Source organism: Palaemon carinicauda, chromosome 22 (assembly GCF_036898095.1).
Source record: "Palaemon carinicauda isolate YSFRI2023 chromosome 22, ASM3689809v2, whole genome shotgun sequence".
NCBI classification, from domain to species: Eukaryota; Metazoa; Arthropoda; class Malacostraca; order Decapoda; family Palaemonidae; genus Palaemon; species Palaemon carinicauda.
The window spans coordinates 3,114,602-3,133,953 of NC_090746.1; the positions used below are offsets into that span (position 1 = coordinate 3,114,602).

Here is a 19,352-nt window from a genome sequence, read left to right on the forward strand (position 1 = left end):
AGACGCTTCCAGACTCCAGCTTGCAGCACCTGCGTCACAGAGTAGTTCCACTCGAAGGAGAGGGACGTTGCGATATACCAGACATCGTGCTGTAGGGCGACGTGATGGGGGAGGGTCTGGATTCAGGTCGAGATGAATGTCCTTGAGTCCGAGCTGAAAAGGTATACTGAAGACTCTCCCGTGTCCTTCCTGTGCTCCCAACCCGGCTGCACGTGAGGACAAACTGCAGCTGTTCTCAAAGATAACCCCTCGATTCCTTTACTGGCAAGAAGGAGAAGGTTTGGGTCATCTGATACAGAATGGAGACTCGAAATCTTGAAGGAGTTGGACCGAAGGCCCAGGACCCCAAGATTCTGAGTCTAGCAAACAACTCAGGAGCGAACCTGAATGTTGCCTTCCCCTATTCTCTTGAAAGGGCGGAGTAGGACGAGACCAAGAAGATTGCTTCCACACTGGCCGAGGCCAGAGTGAGCAAGAGCACCATCCCCCAAGACGGAATACGATCAGAGGCCTGACGTAATGGTTCTTGAAAAGATCTTTTAAGGGACTAAAGAGTCCGAACCATGCTCCATGAAGGAGGTCTCACTCCGACAGGGGGCAGGGACGTTCGCAGCTTCGCATGAGCGAAGAAAGGTCCAGCGGGAAGGAAAAAGTCTATTCCTTTCAGCCTGAAGGCCAGGGAAAGGCTGAGCGAAAGGCTTCGCTGCCGAGAGCGGAAAAGAGTTTCCTCCCGCCGAAAAGCAATAACTCTGTAATTGCTGGAGAGGAGGCCTCGAGGGAAGAGGTATCTCTTCCACGACACCAACCACAGAAGACTCTCCACTTCGCCTGGTAGACCCCTGCGGATGACTATCACAGGTGACGTGACCTCCGCTCCACGACTGTAGCGGGTTGTCTCTTCTTGAGGAGGCGGAGTAGTGTCTACAGGCGTGAGGCCGAAGCGAAGCAACGGCTCGTGAAAGATGTTGTAGTGTGGTTGTTTGAGTAGCCTGTGCCGTGGAAGAGGCTCTCCCAGGAGTTCCGTCAGGGGAAGCAGAGGGTCCGGAAACCGTTCTGCGTATAGTCACAGTGGAGCTCTCAGGGCCATCGAAAGGTTGACAGACAACCTGGTCGTGTTGAGACCCATTCTCAACAGACAACAATGGTGGGAAGACGCAGGTGTCGATGTTGTCCCACCGTCACCGGAAAGCATCTTGCCAAAGTGTCTTGGGGTCTGAGAGTGGGGGGAAGAACAGCGGAAGCTTGAAGTTCCAGGCTGTCGCGATCAGGTCCCCCAGGCCAGGACTTGCTGGTTACTACAGGCCAAAGACCCCCAGGTACTCTCCATCTGCGAGGCTCTGCTCAGGTAGTCGGAGAGAACATTCCTCTGCCCGGAATGAGCGAGCCGACAGTGGTATTGAGAGGACCTCGGATCATCTCAGTATCTCTACTACAAGATGCGAAGGTATGAAAATGCGTCCCTTGCTGGTTGGAATACGCCAGTACCATGAAGTCGTCGCGCACGGAGCGACTCGGCAGGAACTGTAGGATCTGTAGAGGGGCCAGACTACGGCCCCTAAGCCTGCCTGAATGATGGGGAGGTATCCTTCCGGTCCTGACCATAGGCCTGAACCGGAACATTCCCCCCCCCCCCCTTTTCTTTGACGAGTCCGAGAACAGCATCAAAATGTGGGGAAAGGACGAAAATATCCACTCCCATGCAAGAGGTTCCATAGGTCAACACCCATTTCAGGTCTAAACGTTCCGCTGGTCCCATAGGGGCCAGAAAGTCCGGTTAATCGTTGCTTTGATACCACCGGAACTTGGGCCGCCTCACAGGTAACTTATCCTGAGGCGACCGTTCGGGACTTTAGATGGGACAATGAGGAAAAGAGACCCAGGAAACGTTCCAAGGTAGGGCTGAAAGCTTTGCTTGACTGAGAACAGGAACTGCGACTCTCCTCAGCCTTGCCACAGTCAACTGAAGGGAAGGCTCGGAGAAGGAGGCAACAGCATCTGGTGTTCCCAGGCGGTCACCCATACAACCACTGACCAGACCCAACGTTGCTTAACTTCGCTGATCGGACGAGAAGCGGTGTTTTCAACGTGGAATGGCCGTTGACTCAATATCATGGCTAGATACTCCAGATGTTGAGGCAGAAGTAGAGAAGGCTCCTAGCAAATTACCATGATCCCTCACTCTTGGTAAAGACCCGGAAGCTTGTCCCGGTGTTGAAGAAGGTCGAACCCGAGCCTACCGGGGTTGACCAGACCTCCAAAAAGCGAAGGGGGCGGAAGCCTGCTCCTGAGCGGCCATGAGGAAAGCAGGGAGAGTTCTCTGGGGAAAAACCGGCGATGCCGCGGCGGGATCGCCACACCGCATCTTGAGCAGGAACACCTGTAGTCTAGGCTGAATTCCAAGAGCTTCCTGGAAGATGGATGGAATGGAAACTGGAAGTACCCGTCCTTCCGATCCAGAGCCTAAGGAGTCCTGCAGCCTCGTTACCAGTCTGATCGACTCTGTTGTTCCACGCTGGACGAAGTTTGTTCGACAAACTTGACCAGATCTGAGAGGTCGACGACGGAACTCCCGCCTCGGATGCTTTCCTACGAGAAAGGATCGACTGAAGAAGCCGGGAGGTGAAGCCGTCGACGACCCTATAGAGGACTCTCCCCTAAGGCATGGATCCTTCTGCCCAAACGGGCAAAACTCTTGCCGCCCCATGGCATAGAGGTTCAATGACACTGGATTCGCTGACAGAGACGGAGAGATGGTAAGAGCGAGGCGCGATATCCTTGGCTGATCACGGAAATCGTGCAGGAATCGGCATCGGGAAGCTGTTATTCGGATGATTACCTTAGGCATCCTCCCACCGTGAGACCTGCCAGGGGGGGTTGCCAATCCTAGAGTTTGTGAACTCTGCCGCTCCCTCTAGGATTATGCCTCCCCGAGAGAGCCTCCCGTGCTACCTGTCCCTGACAGGAGGGAACTGCTATTGTACACCTTGTCTTAGCTGCTGTAGCCGCTCCGATAACTTAGGCCGACGAGGCTGAAAGAAGAGGCGTTGGAGGCCTGCAGGGTCTGGAAGAAAGCGCCTTGGAGGAGTGAAAATGGAAGTCGACTTCCTCCGCACAACAACTATCCACGTCTCTGTTCTTGGGCTCAAACAAGCTCTTCCCAAGGATGGAAGAGTGTCTGAGCTTGTCGACATCCACGGATGAGACACCCGAGGGGCAGCCCTCGGACACTGCGTCTAGATGCTCCAACATCGAGTTTGCCCGCAAGATCGAAACTTGGCGACGGAACGCAAAGGTGCTTGAGCCTGAGAGGAGGAAAGTACCTATGATCTTCCTGGAGCTTCCTTGTACAAAACCTCGGGTCGCAACCGAGAAGGGAAAGGACCTGGTAAGCCCTTTCCACGGGACGGAGAAGAGGAAGGGCTAAACAAGTCACCCCTTGCCCGACGGAGAAATCTTGAAAGGAAAAAATTCCCTGGCACGACCCTTCCAGGTAATGACGAGGAGGGAGGGCTAACCCAGGTTCTGGAAAGAATGTTGCCCAGACCTCTCTGAAGATTCTTCCTGCTCTTGCACGTGCCATGCTCTGCGTTTTCGGGGTGAAGACCGTGTTCTGGAAATACGCGTTCCAGAAGACTCGCCAGGCTGGCCGTGTTGCGAAACCCCGACGGGAATCGCGGTCGCAATCGCCCTGGTGCTCGCGTGAAGGTAAATCAATGGTTCACGTGTGGCCGAACGTGGACGCGCCAGTGCGCGGGCAGGCAGGAGAGCAGACGAAAGTGAACGAGGGAGCGCAGGAGGAGGGCGGGCGTGGTTGGAAGGGCGAGAGCTGGCGGTCGGAATCCGATAGTTCACAGGCGAGTGATGACCCGTAGGCAAGCAATGGCTACTACAGGAACCCCGTCGGTTCGCGCGATGGAACCCCGTCGGTTCGCGCGATGGAACCCCGTCGGTTCGCGCGATGGAACCCCGTCGGTTCGCGCGATGGAACCCCGTCGGTTCGCGCGATGGAACCCCGTCGGTTCGCGCGATGGAACCCCGTCGGTTCGCGCGATGGAACCCCGTCGGTTCGCGCGATGGAACCCCGTCGGTTCGCGCGATGGAACCCCGTCGGTTCGCGCGATGGAACACCGTCGGTTCGCGCGATGGAACACCGTCGGTTCGCGCGATGGAACACCGTCGGTTCGCGCGATGGAACACCGTCGGTTCGCGCGATGGAACACCGTCGGTTCGCGCGATGGAACACCGTCGGTTCGCGCGATGGAACACCGTCGGTTCGCGCGATGGAACACCGTCGGTTCGCGCGATGGAACACCGTCGGTTCGCGCGATGGAACACCGTCGGTTCGCGCGATGGAACACCGCAAGTTCGCGCGATGGAACACCGCAAGTTCGCGCGATGGAACACCGTCGGTTCGCGCGATGGAACACCGTCGATTCGCGCGATGGAAACACCGTTGGTGCGCGCGAGGGCGAACGTTGGAGCGTATGTGCGCATGCGCGTAAGCGCGCGGGCACGTGGGCGTGCGGTCGCGCGAGAACGTGGGCGTGTGGTCGCGCAGGCACGTGGGAGCGCGGGCAAGCGCAGGCGGTCGGGAGACCGATGGCGCGTAGGCGGGCGATGGCGCGTTGACGGGCGATGGCGCGTTGACGGGCGATGGCGGGTCTTAGCAAGAGACGGCGCGTTGGCAAGCGATGGCGCGTCGGCAAGCGATGGCGCGTCGGCAAGCGACGGCGTGTTGGCGAGCGGTGGTGCGTTAACAAAAACTAGCGCGCAGGCGAAGAATCGCGCGGGCGCGTAGGAGATCGCTGACGCGTAAGAGACTAGGGATGATTAGCGGCATCGCGCTAATCAGAAGGCGCGCAGGTGCATCAGGAAGGTGAGCGTCGATGCGAGCTGTCAATCAGGCGATCCTGGACGGTCAGGAAAACTGTTGGCGCCCATTGGTGCGTGGCAGAAAAGGGCGCGCAGATGTGCGCTGGCGAATGAAGGAAGCTGGCGCACAGAAGGACAGAAGTAAAGGTGAGCGCTGGCGAGAAGGAGGAAGATCTACGGCAAGACTCAGCTACCGGAGATCGTGGTCTACAGCAGGCGAGCGCTAGATCGCTACTGATAGTGTCCAGGGGACCTGACACGCATGGCAGATCGACGGCGATCGTTGACGCGCAGGAGATCGCTGACGAGCCGGCGAACATTGACGCGTCTGTGGTCGCTGGTGAGCAGAAGGCGACGCGTGGAATCCTGTGCGTATAAGAAGAGTCCTTGTCCAAGACCTGAACCGAAGTTCAAGATTGCGCGGGCGAACGTGGGCGCACATCAGGAACTGGAAGCGCAGGTGCCCTCTGACGGGCAGGAGATCTAGAGCGCTCAGGAGACCGATGGCGCGCAGGGTGCACAACAGGAACAGCAGCGACGATCATCAGGAGAGCGCTGGCGAACAGGAGAGCGCTGGCGAACAGGAGAGCGCTGGCGAACAGGAGAGCGCTAGCGAACACTGCAGAAGGGCGCGCAGGGGAACCCTGACACGCAAGGGAAGCACCCCCGTGGGAGGCAACCCTTTGCCCCGAAGGGACCGTTGTCCGACGGAAGACGAGGTCAGACTGCTGTCCATCTGCACCAGGGGCGGAAGGTCAAGAAGGCGTTGGAGATCGATCCCCGGAGAGATCTAAAGAGGAAGGAGCTGCAGGCTGCATACGGAGATTCAAAAAGGCGCCTCTTAGCACCCTTATAGGGAGATGGGAGGCCCTTACGACGTAGCGGACGGTGAGCCTTACGGCGAAGGCGGCAAACAGCAACAACAGCAGAAGAGTCCTCCGAAGAGGAGTCTCTATGAGTGTACTCTCTCGTGAACGAAAGAGAAACACTTCGTAGAAGACGGGTCAGCCAGTGACCTAAAAAGAGCAATCCTCCGAAGAGGGGTTCCTGCAGTTGCCCAGCCCCTTGAGCGTAACTGCAGGTGCGACCGCTCAGCACCAAGAGCATAGTCGCACGAAAAAAAGGCAAGAGAAGAACCCCCCAAAGGGGAAAAACTCAAGCCTGGACAGGAAAACTTCCCTCGGAAGGAAAGTTACCCACCCAAGGAGGCGAGCCTCCTGAGTGTTCTAAAATGAACTGGAGAGCCGTCAATCGTCACGGGAGTACTTCCCGGAGAAGGAGACACGCCCCTGACGAAGATCTATAGGGGAGGCAGCAACAGCCGAATCCCCAGGCCTCAACAAGACAGCTAACTCCGTTGTCACATTACAGAAACGAACTAGATCGGTAACTGTGAAAAATAAAAACAAAAATCATTAGTTAACACTCATTCCCCTGGGAAGGCTCCGAAGAGGAATCCCGAGGGAAAGGAACACAAGAATTACACAACAGGTACGTGCCCTCACAACCACTTACACTCACGGAAGGAGAGCTGTGACCAACACAGAATTATAACAATTATAATTATGTAACTATGTAATTATGTAATTTAAAAATGAATGAACACTAAAGAAAGAACGAAAACCCCGAAAGGAATCGTTCTACAAAAGCTGAAAAATCAACAAATACAATTAGATTCATAAACTAATTGAGACAAAACGTACGGCGTAGCAACCCCACCCACACGGGAAGGAAGCTACTCAGACGTAGTCAAATTAACGTAGTAAAAGGGTGAACGACCTCAAAGAGAGAGAGAGAGAAAGACCGTAGTCAAACTCGATCGCGACCCATGAAATTACACCATGGTGGCCTAACTGCCGAGGGCTCCACGGAGATATCGTACACTACACACACAAGCACACACTCTGAAAAGGAAACTTACTGATTTCTATACTCAAATATATACATAAACACGAAAAAATTTTTACATATATATTGAGTAAAAGAAAAGTAAGTGATTAAGTAAAGACAAAACAACAATGGCTGCCAAGCGAGGAAAAAGACAGAGACGTCTGTCCATTGTCCGAGCCAAAAGTGAAGTGAAGCAGTTCACCGGTATGTGAGGGGGGGGAGGGGTAGCTAGCTACCACTCCCCTACCCCCCTGCTAACTAGCACGGGGGTAATACACCCTCGTTAAATTCTAATGGCTCGCCATTTCAGCTACACCGAAAGGTAAACCCAATGTAAATACAGTAGCGTGGTTTGTATTTCGGTTACGGAACAATACAATAATTAAAGTTCCTAAGTTTAAAAAAAAAACACAAAAACTCAATTAGTAAATATCCACAGAAAATATCTATATAACTATTATAACATGAGAAAAGAGGAAACAGCAGTAAAATCAAATACAGTACTGTATAGATTGTACAACTTCACTAGTGAACTCCTACCGATGAAATTGTAGAAACACTTGCTGATCTTGGTGGATCTTTACCAGTTGTCACAGCACTAACTGTTCTTCGAACATCAGCAGCATGCTGCCTGTGAACATAACAAATACATATGTATTAAGAATTGGTATTTCATGGTTACATTAATCATAATATGGTCTACATAAAAAGGATAAATTAAACAGGATAAAGGAATATACAGTACTAGGCATATTATTATTATTACTATTATTAATTACTAAGCTACAACCCTTGTTGGAAAAGCAGGATGCTATACGCCAACAAGGAAAATAGCCCAGTGTGGAAAGGAAGGAAGAAAATAAAATATCTTAAGAACAGAACCAATATTAACATTAAAATAAATATCTCCTACATAACTATAAAAAATATCTCCTATATAACTATAAAAACTTTTACAAAACTAGGGGAAGAGAAATAAGATAGAATAGTGTGACACAGTGTACCCTTAAGCAAGAGAACTCTAACCCAAGACAGTGGAAGACCATTGTACAGAGGCTATGGCACTACCCAAGACTAGAGAACATCCTTAGCTCACAAGGATGGTGAGGTTGCATAGACCAAAGAAAGGTATCAAACCAACAAATACAAAATTGTAATTTTTTCAAGAAATTTGAAAAATAAAAACCAGAATATAACTTATGATTTCCTTTTCAACTAAAGAGATGAAATATTATCATTAAATTGCTTTAGGGCTAAATGGTGGTGAAGTATTGTTCAGAAACTCAAGACACCCAAACAATTTAAACACAAGATGATGTTCTCTAATTGAGATATTTAGTAACACACCCAGCTGTATTATTCCACAAAATCATTGATTGATAACTAAAACAGTCTTAATTTTTGCTGAATCCTCATATAAGAAATGAATTGTAATAACGTAAATTAGTAATCCCTTGTCAAAACAGTGTAGTAGTGATTGAATAAATTAGTGAATAATCATAGTTTTTTTACGAAAGGCTCGAGCTGGAGAATCTGAAGAAACTAAATTATGTAAATACTGTACAAGGATTCTTGTAGGCAACACCTTAATATCACTATGATCTACTGCATAAGTTCCAAAACAAACTGCATAGAGGCGTCCGAGGTGTCTAAGATCCCCCTCCGAAGAGGGATCACAAGATTAAAGAACATTGAAGCCCATTCCGAAGAACTAATGCTCTGGGGCAACAAGCTCTAGAATATTAATATTTGGCAGCAACAGCTTCCTGCTGGTGATAAAAAAAAGCACAGTGTGATTCCAGTAAAGTCAAGTATAGGTAAAGGGGGGTCCAGGAATCATTAGACACCTTAGGTCCTTACATGTCTGTTGGGTAAATATACTGTATAATTCTTTAATTTCTAGCCAAATACATGAACCATATACTGTATATTTCCTACTCGATACCTTGTGATTTATGCATTTCTGACCATGATTACTGGGCAAACTACCCATTTATGAGCTTTAGGACCACCTTATATAAATACAATTATGGGGGCCATAGAGGGAAACCGAGGTTTTTTATGTCGGGAAATGTCATAAATAAAAACGATCAAAAAGGCAAAATAAACACAAGATAAACAGATGAAAAAATATAAAATTCATGTAAGTGGCTAAAAATGAACGAAATCATAATTATCTACGATTCACTTCACGTCCTTCTAATAGTTTTTGCTCCGTCGTGGCTTGCTTCGATCGCTAAAAACAAAAAACCACTGCTCCTATGTTCTGGCAATTGGTACATGTTGAGCTGCGCTCGCAAGCCCTGTATGTCATTATTTTAGGGTTTATTTTCCCTTTCACATGAGTAAGAATAGCTATACACTGAACAAAGAGCATTTTCATCATAATCAATTGGTGACATAGATGACATTACTCTAAATTTTGAAAAAAAAATTATACTAAATTTCTAAATAGATTGCATCATGTATGACGACGGCCGGCTAAAAATACGGCAGTTTAAGGGGGTCACAGTGGAGCGTTAACCCCAGTTACAGGGTAGTTGAGTAGGTAAGGACACAGCTTGTAGGTTAGGTTAGATAGGGAAGTTAGGAAATGTTCTTGTGTCGAGGTTTTGCTTAAAAACGTCTTGCGAACGACTATAAAATAGGAAGAAAATTCCCTTTTTCTATGCACGCGGAAAGAACTGGCCGCTATTATACAAAGGCTTCGTATTTCTCTCTTGGAGACATCTTTACATGATGGTGGTGAAGCTGAATCTGAAGGGGAGGGTGGAATAAAAATGGTCGTTGTAGAACAACATCCGGGAACTTAAGCATAAATATTAGGATGCTCGTAATTGGTTAAAAAATCCAGGTAATGATTACGTCACAGAAAAAACAGAAAAGCTGGCAAAAGCGAATAAAAGCACCGCACGCGCAATAATTCCGAATCAGTCTCCCAAGAGTAAACAGCGGAGGTAGAGTGAGAAATAGACTTCACATTATAAAAGACCGATGCATATTTTATTGAGCCGCAGCCCCTATTAAACATAAAGAGGAAAATGCCAAACAACCCAAGGAGCTTTTGTATATCAGCGGCCAGTTCCTCCAGTGTGGATTAAAAATGGATATCAACTAAACTAAACTTTCCCCCATAATCTAACAGCCGTATCCTTACCTACTTGGCTAACGGGGGGGGGGGGGGGGTTAAAGCTCCCGGTGACCCCCTTACACTGCCGTATTCTAAGTTAGTCGTAATCAAACATACAGGTGGCCGCTATCATACATACACCGCCAATAATACCAAGTTTAATTGCTAACATGACAAATTTCGTAGATAATTTGTATTTTTCCTACCATACAAACCTTTGCTATTTCCATGGGGTAACATTTGGCGGAGCTGAATGACGAGCCATTAAAATTAAACGAGGGTTAACTACCCCCTTGCTAATTAGCAGGGGGTAGGGAAGGGGTAGCTAGCTACCCCTTCCCCCCTCACACACTGTGAATAGCTCAATTCACTTAAATGTAGGACTTGACTTGGGGGTCAGGGCTGGCGGGTAACATTTGCGTAAATAGCAAAGGTTTGTATGGTAGGAAAAATACAAATTATCTACGAAATTTGTCATTTGTTCCGTAACCCAATACAAACCATTGCTATTTCCATGGGGTGACTTACCCTTAGGAAGGGCGGAAAGTCCCCAGCCTTCTGGCTTCGGCTTTACCCGGGGACTCCAATTCCGAGTTGTAGAACTCAAGGAACGGGAGTCCCTAACCCTCGCACGCTGTCATGTTTGACCATCGTGCGGCCTACAAGGATGTGTGTGAAGGAGAATAACGTGACTCGTCCTAGGAAGTTGACCTGGGGTTCCTTATGTGGAACCCTAGGCTAGGACGTACCCAATACCACCTCGTCAGGGTATGGGGGACGCGACAGTATTAAAGCTAATACTAGGAGCACAAGGAAGCATGGTTTACCTGCAGAGGTTGAGGTCAGCTGTGCAAAGGCCTGGATGCTGCTATTCCCAAGGGAGGGGAGAATGAAGAAAGAAGTAAGGGCCAGACATACTCTTTCATTCACGCAGACTAAAACCGGGTAACAATGCCCTCAACCTTCTGCTACTTGTCCAATAAGGAGCCTGAGGTTAGACCAGCTGTTGTGCAGCCACCACAGGACCGATAGAAAACGTATCGAGGTTCCTGTGGGTCACGTCCTGCAGGTAGTGGGCTGTGAACATCGTCTGACGTTTCCAGACCCCAGCTTGTAAAACCTGCGTCACAGAGAAGTTCCTCTTGAAGGCCAGGGAAGTAGCAACACCCCTGACATCATGAGCTCTGGGACGACGTGACGGAGGAGAGTCGGGATTCAAGGTGCTGCTTATCACCTTGCGAATCCATGAAGAGATGGAGTTCTTGGTGACCCTCCTCTTTGTCCTCCCTGTGCTCACAAACAAAGCTTGCACATGAGGACGGGCTGCAGCCGTTCTCTTGAGGTAGCGCCTCAGACTCCTGACTGGGCACAGTAACAGATGATCTGGGTCATTTGTTACAGAACGTAGACTCGTTACCTTGAAGGAGTCGAATCTTGGATCTGACACCCCAGGGTTTTGAGTCTTAGCAATGAACTCAGGGACGAACCTGAACGTTACCTCCCCCCATCCCCTTGAATGGGCAACGTCGTAGGAGAGACCATGAAGTTCGCTTACTCGTTTGGCCGAGGCCAACGCGAGTAGGAACGCCGTCTTCCACGTTAGGTGGCGATCAGACGCCTGGCGTAATGGTTCAAAGGGAGCTCTTTTCAGAGCCCTAAGCACTTGAACCACGTTCCAAGGAGGGGGTCTGACTTCCGACTGGGGGCAAGTAAGTTCGTAGTTGCGTATGAGTAGAGAAAGTTCCAACGAAGAGGAAATATCCACTCCTTTCAGCCTGAAGGCTAAGCTTAAGGCTGAGCGATAACCTTTCACGGCCGAGACCGAAAGGCGCATTTCCTCCCGAAGATAAACAAGGAACTCCGCTATTGTTGGAATAGAGGCATCGAGCGGAGAGAGACCCCTTCCACGACACCAACCACAAAAGACTTTCCACTTCGCCTGGTAGACGTTGGCCGAGGACTCTCGCAGGTGCCGAGACATCCTGTCCGCAACCTGCTGAGAAAATCCTCTCTCCGTGAGGAGTCGCTGGATAGTCTCCAGGCGTGAAGCCGAAGCGAAGCTACGGCCTTGTGGAAGATGTTGCAATGTGGTTGTCTGAGTAGCTCGTGACGTGGAGGGAGTTCTCTTGGGGGTTCCGTTAGGAGCCGCAGAAGATCTGGGAACCATTCCGCATGATGCCATAGCGGAGCTATGAGAGTCATGGAAAGGTTGACCGATAGATTGGTCTTGTTGAGCACCCTTCTCATCAGACAAAAAGGTGGGAAGGCGTAAACGTCCATGTTGTCCCACCTGTGTTGAAAGGCATCCTGCCAGAAAGCCTTGGGGTCCCGGACTGGAGAGCAGTAAAGGGGCAGCCTGAAATTCAAGGCTGTCGCAAACAGATCTACAGTCGGAGAGCCCCACAAAGTCAGGACTTTGTTGGCTATCTGAGGGTCCAAGGACCACTCGGTACTCACTATCTGCGTCGCCCTGCTGAGGCTGTCGGCGAGGACATTCCTCTTGCCAGGAATGAAGCGAGCTGTTAGTGAGATCGAGCGGGTCTCGGACCATCTCAGAATCTCTACTGCAAGATGGGATAGCTGTTGCGAGAAAGTACCTCCCTGCTTGTTGATATAAGCCACTACCGTGGTGTTGTCGCTCATCACCACCACGGAGTGGCCCGCCAGGGTTTGTTGGAACTGTTGAAGAGCCAGAAAAACGGCCTTCAATTCTAGCAAGTTGATGTGGAGGCACCTTTCCGATTCTGACCAGAGGCCTGAGGCCCTTTGGTTCAGAATGTGGGCCCCCCACCCTAGATTTGACGCGTCCGTAAACAGAGTCAAATCTGGGGGGAGGACGAGGAGATCTGCTCCCTTCCGTAGGTTCTCGTCGTCCAGCCACCATCGAAGGTCCGTCCGTTCCGAAGGTCCTATGGGAACTAGGAAGTCCGGGGAATCGTTTCCCTGATTCCATCGCGACTTCAGCCGCCACTGAAGGGATCTCATCCTGAGGCGGCCGTTTGGAACAAGACGGACCAAAGATGATAGATGGCCTAAGAGACGTAACCACAGTTGGGCCGGAAGCTCTTCTCGTCTGAGGAAAGGTTCTGCTACCTTCCTCAGCCTTGCTATCCTTTCGTCTGATGGAAAGGCTTTGTGGAGAATCGTGTCTAGTTTCATGCCTAGATATACCAGTTTCTTCGTAGGGCGCAGAGAGGACTTCTCGAGATTTACCAAGATCCCTAGATCTTGGCAAACTTCCAGAAGCCTGTCCCGGTGACGCAGAAGGGTCGACTCCGAGTCTGCCAGGATCAGCCAGTCGTCCAGATAACGAAGGAGACAGATGCCGTTCCTGTGAGCCCACGACGAGATCAGAGTGAACACCTTGGTGAACACCTGGGGTGCTGTGGAGAGACCGAAACACAGCACCTTGAACTGGTAGGTCTTGCCGTCTAGGCCGAATCTTAAGTACTTCCTGGAAGACGGATGGATGGGGATCTGGAAGTACGCGTCCTTCAAATCCAGAGTGCACATAAAGTCTTGTGGTCTCACTGCAAGTCTGACCGTGTCCGCTGTCTCCATACTGAACCGAGTCTGTATGACAAACTTGTTCAGTGCTGAGAGGTCGATGACCGGTCTCCAGCCTCCAGACGCCTTCTTTACAAGAAAGAGTCGACTGAAGAAGCCTGGGGAGCTGTCGTCGACCTCTTGGAGAGCATCCTTCTTGAGCATGGTCTCGACTTCTGCCCGGAGGGCCATCCCCTTTGCCGATCCCAAGGCATAGGAGTTCAACGACACTGGATTCGCTGTCAGGGGAGGTAGAGATGTTGTGAACGGGACGCGATACCCTTGGCCGATCACAGAGACCGTCCAAGGGTCGGCCCCGAGTTGCTGCCACCTCTGCACGCAACTTCTTAGGCATCCCCCCACAGGTGGACACGCGGGGGGATTGCCACTCCTAGTGTTTGCGACCTTTGCCGCTTCCTCTAGGAGTTCTACCTCCCTTAGAGGACTTGCCGCGTCTCTTGTCTTTCGGCTGAAAGGACCGCGGCTTAGACACGCTTGCCTTAGCTACCGGAGCCTGCTTAGGTGTTCTGCGAGGCTGCTGTTGACGTTGTTGTGGAGGGGCTGGAGGTTTATAGGGCCGAGATGTCAGGGCCCTTTGGAGGAGAGAGTCCTGGTTCGACCTCCTCCACCTCTCAGCCGACTGCTCCATGTCACGAGGCTCCAGTAACTCCCCTCCAAAAATAGAGGAGTGTCTGAGCCTGTTGACGTCTGCGGTGGGGACCTTCGGATGGAACCTCTCGGACACTGAATCGCGTCTTTTGAGGATCAAGTTAGCCCATAGGTTAGTGACCTGGTGAGCTAGAAACTCAATAGAGCGAGTGCCCGAGAGGAGGAAGGTCTCCAAGGCCTTCCTATTGCTCTCCTTGGACAGATCCTCAGATCGCAATAGGATGCCCAAAGACCCAAGCCAGAGATCAAGCCACGAAGTTGCCTGCATGGCACTCTTAGCGACTTTCTCCAGGTTTTGGGTCTCTGACGCCGCAAACGTCACCTGTCGGGTCGAGAGCTTCTCGAAAGAAGTTCCCTTAGCTAGTTCCTCCACAGAATGATGGAGTGGAAGAGACATGCAAGAGTCCCCGTCGATCTCGAAATACCTCCTCTGTTGGACTAGAGGAGGAGGGAGGAGTCTAAACCCGGCAGAAGAACGTCCTGAGGAGGCCAGACCGGAGAGCTGAGCTTTGACTTTGTCCCTGGCGCCTTTCACCCCTTTAGACCAGGGCAAAGCTGCACTAGTCTTGGGGGGCTTCTGGACACCAAAGACCTCGTCAAGCACGGTGTCTTTCCCCTCACGAGGGGCTATCTCCGGGTCCTTGATTTTGTTGAGCTCCCTCATCAAACCAAGGACCTGCCAGAACGCGTGTTCTGACTCGCTGTGTTCTCCTTTTGGTGGACTGGCAGCTAAGTCTCCCATCCCCAAGAGGTCTTCTTGGGGAGAAACGTGGACGTCCTCCCTAGGAATTGCTGGTTCTTGACGAATCTTCGACGAAGATTTCGGAACAGTCTTGGTGTCCTTCGATTCCCTCCTGGAAGGAAAATAGGACTCCAACACCGACACCCGAGGAGGAACCTCTTCCCGTGCGACCTCTCCCCTATCCGGAGAAAATTCCCCCCTTGGTACCAAGGAAGAATTCTCCGAGTCAGAGGAGTCCCCCGAGGACGAGATAAACTCATCTACAGGAGGGGGTGGAGCTGCAGAGGTTGGAGAAGGTGAAGGGGTCCGCCTGACGGGGTTCCTGGAGACCAGCTTTTCCTGGGGAGGAGTTACCACGAAGCCCACTCCTTTCCTTTTCTTCAACGGTGGAGAACCCATCCCAGGGTCCCGCCTCTGATCAGTGCTGGAAGGCTTGATAGCCTGGACCACAGCCTTGATCATGTGGCGGAACCAAGGTAGACGGGTAACTGACGCTGTGTCAGCAATCCCCGCTGGAGAAAAGGGGATCTCGCGACCCTTAGGAGTGGTCACCACGAGGCCTTCCTGAAAAGAAAAAGACTGCCTAGACCTCTCTGCTGATTTTCCTTGTTCTGCCGTTATCCTCCTCTTGTGCGGAGGTGAATCCTGGGAACGCCTCCCAGGAGGAGCATCCTGCCGAGGATCCTTGCGGTCCGAATGACCCACCGTAGGTGAGCGACCTGTAGGCGAGCGACCTGTAGGCGAGCGTTCACGCGAAGGGGAAAGGTGGTCATAGGGCCGCGAGTGATGGCGCGCATGCGCAGGTGCATGCATGTAGGAGCGCGCAGGTGAATGGCGCGCAGGAGAATGGCGCGCAGGAGGGTATGCACGAGATCGATCAGGAGAGCGTGCATATGAATGCGCAGGAGAAAACTCCACAGAAGGAGCTGGCGAGCGACCGCGCGACCTCTTGGGGGAGCGCTGGTGATGGTGGGAGGGAGAAAGATGTCTCCTAGAAGACTTAGTCTCCCTCAACTGGTGGCGCGCAGATCTGTCGGCGATCGGGGCGCATGTAGGAGAGGCCCCTTCTTTACCGCCCGCAGGACCCACAGCGTGTTGGCGTGAAGGGTGAGCTGAAGGAGATCGTGGGCGTGAGTGCGCCAAACTTAAGAGGCGCTCAGAAATCGAAGGGCGCACAGGGGCAACTGGAAGCGCAAGAATCGACGTGCGAGACAAGGGCGAACCCTTGCGAACGTCTGAGTCCGAAGATCTAGAGGGCGCTGGCGAGCGTGGGCGCACAGGGCGTGCAACAGGCACAGGCACTAGTGAGTGCTTGCGCGCGCGCACAGGCGAGTGATGGTGAGCAGCGCGCCCATCAGGAAGTTGTTGCTTCTCAGGGTGAGGGTGCCCTAAGGAGAGCTGGCGAGCAGTGGAGCTCTGGCGAGAAGGAGATCGCTGGCGCGTTGGAAGTCGTTGCCCCTTCTCTGGATGTCCAGGAGAGAGCTGGCGCGCGAGAGAGCGCTGGTGCGCAGGAGATCGCTGGAGCGTTGGGGAGCGCTGGTTCTTCACAGGCTGAAGAGCGCGCCCAGAAAGGCGCTGGCGAGAAGGAGATCGCTGGCGCGTTGGTAAGCATTGACCATCCTCAAGATGAAGAGCTCGCCCAGGGGCGTGCTGGCGAGCAGGAGAGCGCCGGCGCACAGGAGATCGCTGGCGCGTTGGAGAGCGCTGGCGCACAGGAGATCGCTGGCGCGTTGGAGAGCGCTGGCGCACAGGAGATCGCTGGCGCGTTGGAGAGCGCTGGCGCACAGGAGATCGCTGGCGCGTTGGAGAGCGCTGGCGAACAGGAGATTGCTGGCGCGTTGGAGAGCGCTGGCGAACAGGAGATCGCTGGCGAACAGGTGATGGTTGAAGAGACGAAGATCTGCGCTCAACTGCACGCAAGCGCGCAGGTGCGCGCACAATGGCCAGGGCCTTAACCCCAGAGTCCTTTTCCCCCGAAGGAGACGGTGCCTGTAGGATTACAGGTGACGGCAGCACTGAAGACTTGGCAGGAGAAGGGGATCGTGAACGATCCGCAGAGAGGTCAAGAGATGTTGCAGGTATGACCTTCTCCTGACGAGGAAGTTCCTCCGCAGGTGGAGGAGAAGGAGACCCAAAGAGGCGCCTCTTCACCCCTTGATAGGGAGAAGGGAGCCCCCTCTCTCGCAGAGGCCTACGGGCCTTACGACGAATGCGACCCCTGGGTAAGGAGTCAGGGTCATCGGTCCTTCGAAGAGGGGTCTCTGAAAGCGCGCTACCCCGAGGGGGAGACGAGCTCGCAGGAGAGACCGGAGGCCCCACCCTTCCCTCCGAAGGCTGTGCGGAAAGGAGAGATGGGACTTCAGCAACATCCGAGGCAGCAGGATCAAGGGTTAGACTTGCCACGTCAGAAGGGGCAGACAACACAGTATCGACAATGTCCGAAGGAAAAACCTCCGGCATTACCGGTGACTGTTTGACTGCAGCCCCCAGCTGCAACAAGTCAAACAGGCCTTCCTTGGAGGGAGTGCCCTTAAGCCCCAAGGAAGCCCAAAGCTGAAACAAACCATGATTAGAAACAGTGCAGTCGAATTCATCAAAATATAATAAATCCTCCCCCGGGGGAGGAGAGGGAACAACCTCGCTAAGGGAGGCCACGCCCTCTCCACCACCACGAGGTTGGCAAAAACCACTAGGACCTGCAATCTCACTCGGCGGTTTCACAGGTGAAGCCGGACGAGGGAGACCTTCGGAGGAGGTTCGGGCGGCGCAAGGAGAAACCCTAGAGACCTCCTTCTTCAAAGTCACCTTCGAAGGAGATCGGTCTCTCTTGGGCTTCTTCTTGCGTCTACGGCCGAACTTCTCCCACTGGGAGGCAGGCCACTCCCTGCACTCACTGCACACATTCTCCCTGTCACACCGTTGACCTCGGCAAAGGGGGCAAAGGGCGTGAGGGTCCGTCTCCAAAGAGGACATAAACGTCCCACATGAACGCTTAGGAACTCCAGGGCAAGTACGCATCGTAGAGTCGAGGCCAACTTCACACACACTAGATAAAGAGAAAGCAGAATTTAAAGGCTGTCAAGCGAGGGTGAGAGCAGAGACGTCTGATCATCACCCGAGCCAAAAGTGAATTGGGCTATTCACAGTGTGTGAGGGGGGAAGGGGTAGCTAGCTACCCCTTCCCTACCCCCTGCTAATTAGCAAGGGGGTAGTTAACCCTCGTTTAATTTTAATGGCTCGTCATTCAGCTCCGCCAAATGTTACCCCATGGAAATAGCAATGGTTTGTATTGGGTTACGGAACAAATTATAGTTACGGATGGCTTCGGTGGATATAGATGTATATATTTCACTAAGTTCTGTATTTATCTGCCATGAAGTGTCATTTATGAAGAAAATGGGCATTTTCTATATAAAAACCTTGTTTGTTAGTAGAATAGCTTGTCCCATCCGTAACTATAATAAACCTTTTAATTGCTATACTGTATACGTATTCCTGAAGCCACCAGTGTACAATGTTCTACAAAACCTTCTGACCTTCAATTGGGCCTATACTGATAGCGAAACTCCCCATCCTAGGAAGACATGTGGTAATGAAAATGTGGGTATTTAAAGTATAACCTTTAATCTCATCGCTAGGGGGCCCAGATAGGCTATATCTAGAACAGTGAACTACAGAAAAGGTCTCCAATCTCTCAACAGCGTCTCTTAGCTTTATCGCACACAAAGTTTATCAAGAAATGGATTTCATAGCAGGAACTTTTCACAGGCCTAAAACCCCTCCTCCCATTGGAAGAAGTCAGAAAATGTATATAATTGTCTTTTTACACAGTATGATTTCTTCAAAACATCTCCCGCTTTAAAACTAGAACTTACTTTGACAACTTTTGGGCGAAGGCCCTTTGGCCTGACGCCATCTTTCTCTTGTTGTTGTTTCCTGCGAGCGTTCCTTTCCCTTCTTGACATTTTACATGTTGTTTTGGAACCATTTCTTATAATACGTTCTGTTATATTCAATTAAGTATTTATCTAGATCAACTTATACATATCTGTTATTATTAAAACTATCATAATTAACTTATAAAATAAAATAACACAATAATTTCTTTATATTTATGTATATTAATTATAAATATTGATCAAATATTCTTAGAAACGCATCCAACATGTGCTAATAAGCCCACGCGTGGTTAGCATCTATAAACTTAAAAGATTATTTTTCACTTTTCCTTAACAAGTGGGCGTGGTTCTTTGATATTTTAAAGGCTATAATCATGTTTCATTTAAGGTTAGACGAACGAAATTTGATGATATCAATGTAAGAATAAATGTGTTTCATATGCAATTGCAGATACATTTGAGTATGCTGTCTTACATGAAGCACATACTGATAATAAGAAGTTATTGAAAAGACAAACCGCTTGTAACACAATAAAATAATCTTTGATGAAATTAATGTCCAAAATGCTAGATGTTGAAATTAATTTGATATATATATATATAT

At 51.0% G+C, this 19,352-nt stretch overlaps 1 protein-coding gene and 1 non-coding gene across 15 annotated transcripts in view; both read right to left on the reverse strand.

Moving 5' to 3' along the window:
- The window catches only part of Zir (Zizimin-related), a 326,985-nt gene extending 308,165 nt beyond the window's left edge, over positions 1-18,820 (reverse strand). For all 14 annotated transcript variants that reach the window (XR_011039375.1, XR_011039379.1, XR_011039374.1 and 11 more), the window contains exons 1-2: positions 18,725-18,820; positions 7,303-7,393 (exon numbers count right to left, since the gene is read on the reverse strand). Coding sequence is in view for 4 of the 14 variants with exons in the window: in XM_068345898.1 (XP_068201999.1) it covers positions 7,303-7,393; positions 18,725-18,765 (132 nt within the window). In the remaining 10 variants the exon portion in view is untranslated. The remainder of the gene's footprint in view (positions 1-7,302; positions 7,394-18,724) is intronic.
- Positions 1,984-2,102, reverse strand: LOC137616781 (5S ribosomal RNA). Its single transcript, XR_011039500.1, has one exon. It is a non-coding gene; the product is annotated as a 5S ribosomal RNA (ribosomal RNA).
- Positions 18,821-19,352: the final 532 nt, after the last annotated feature.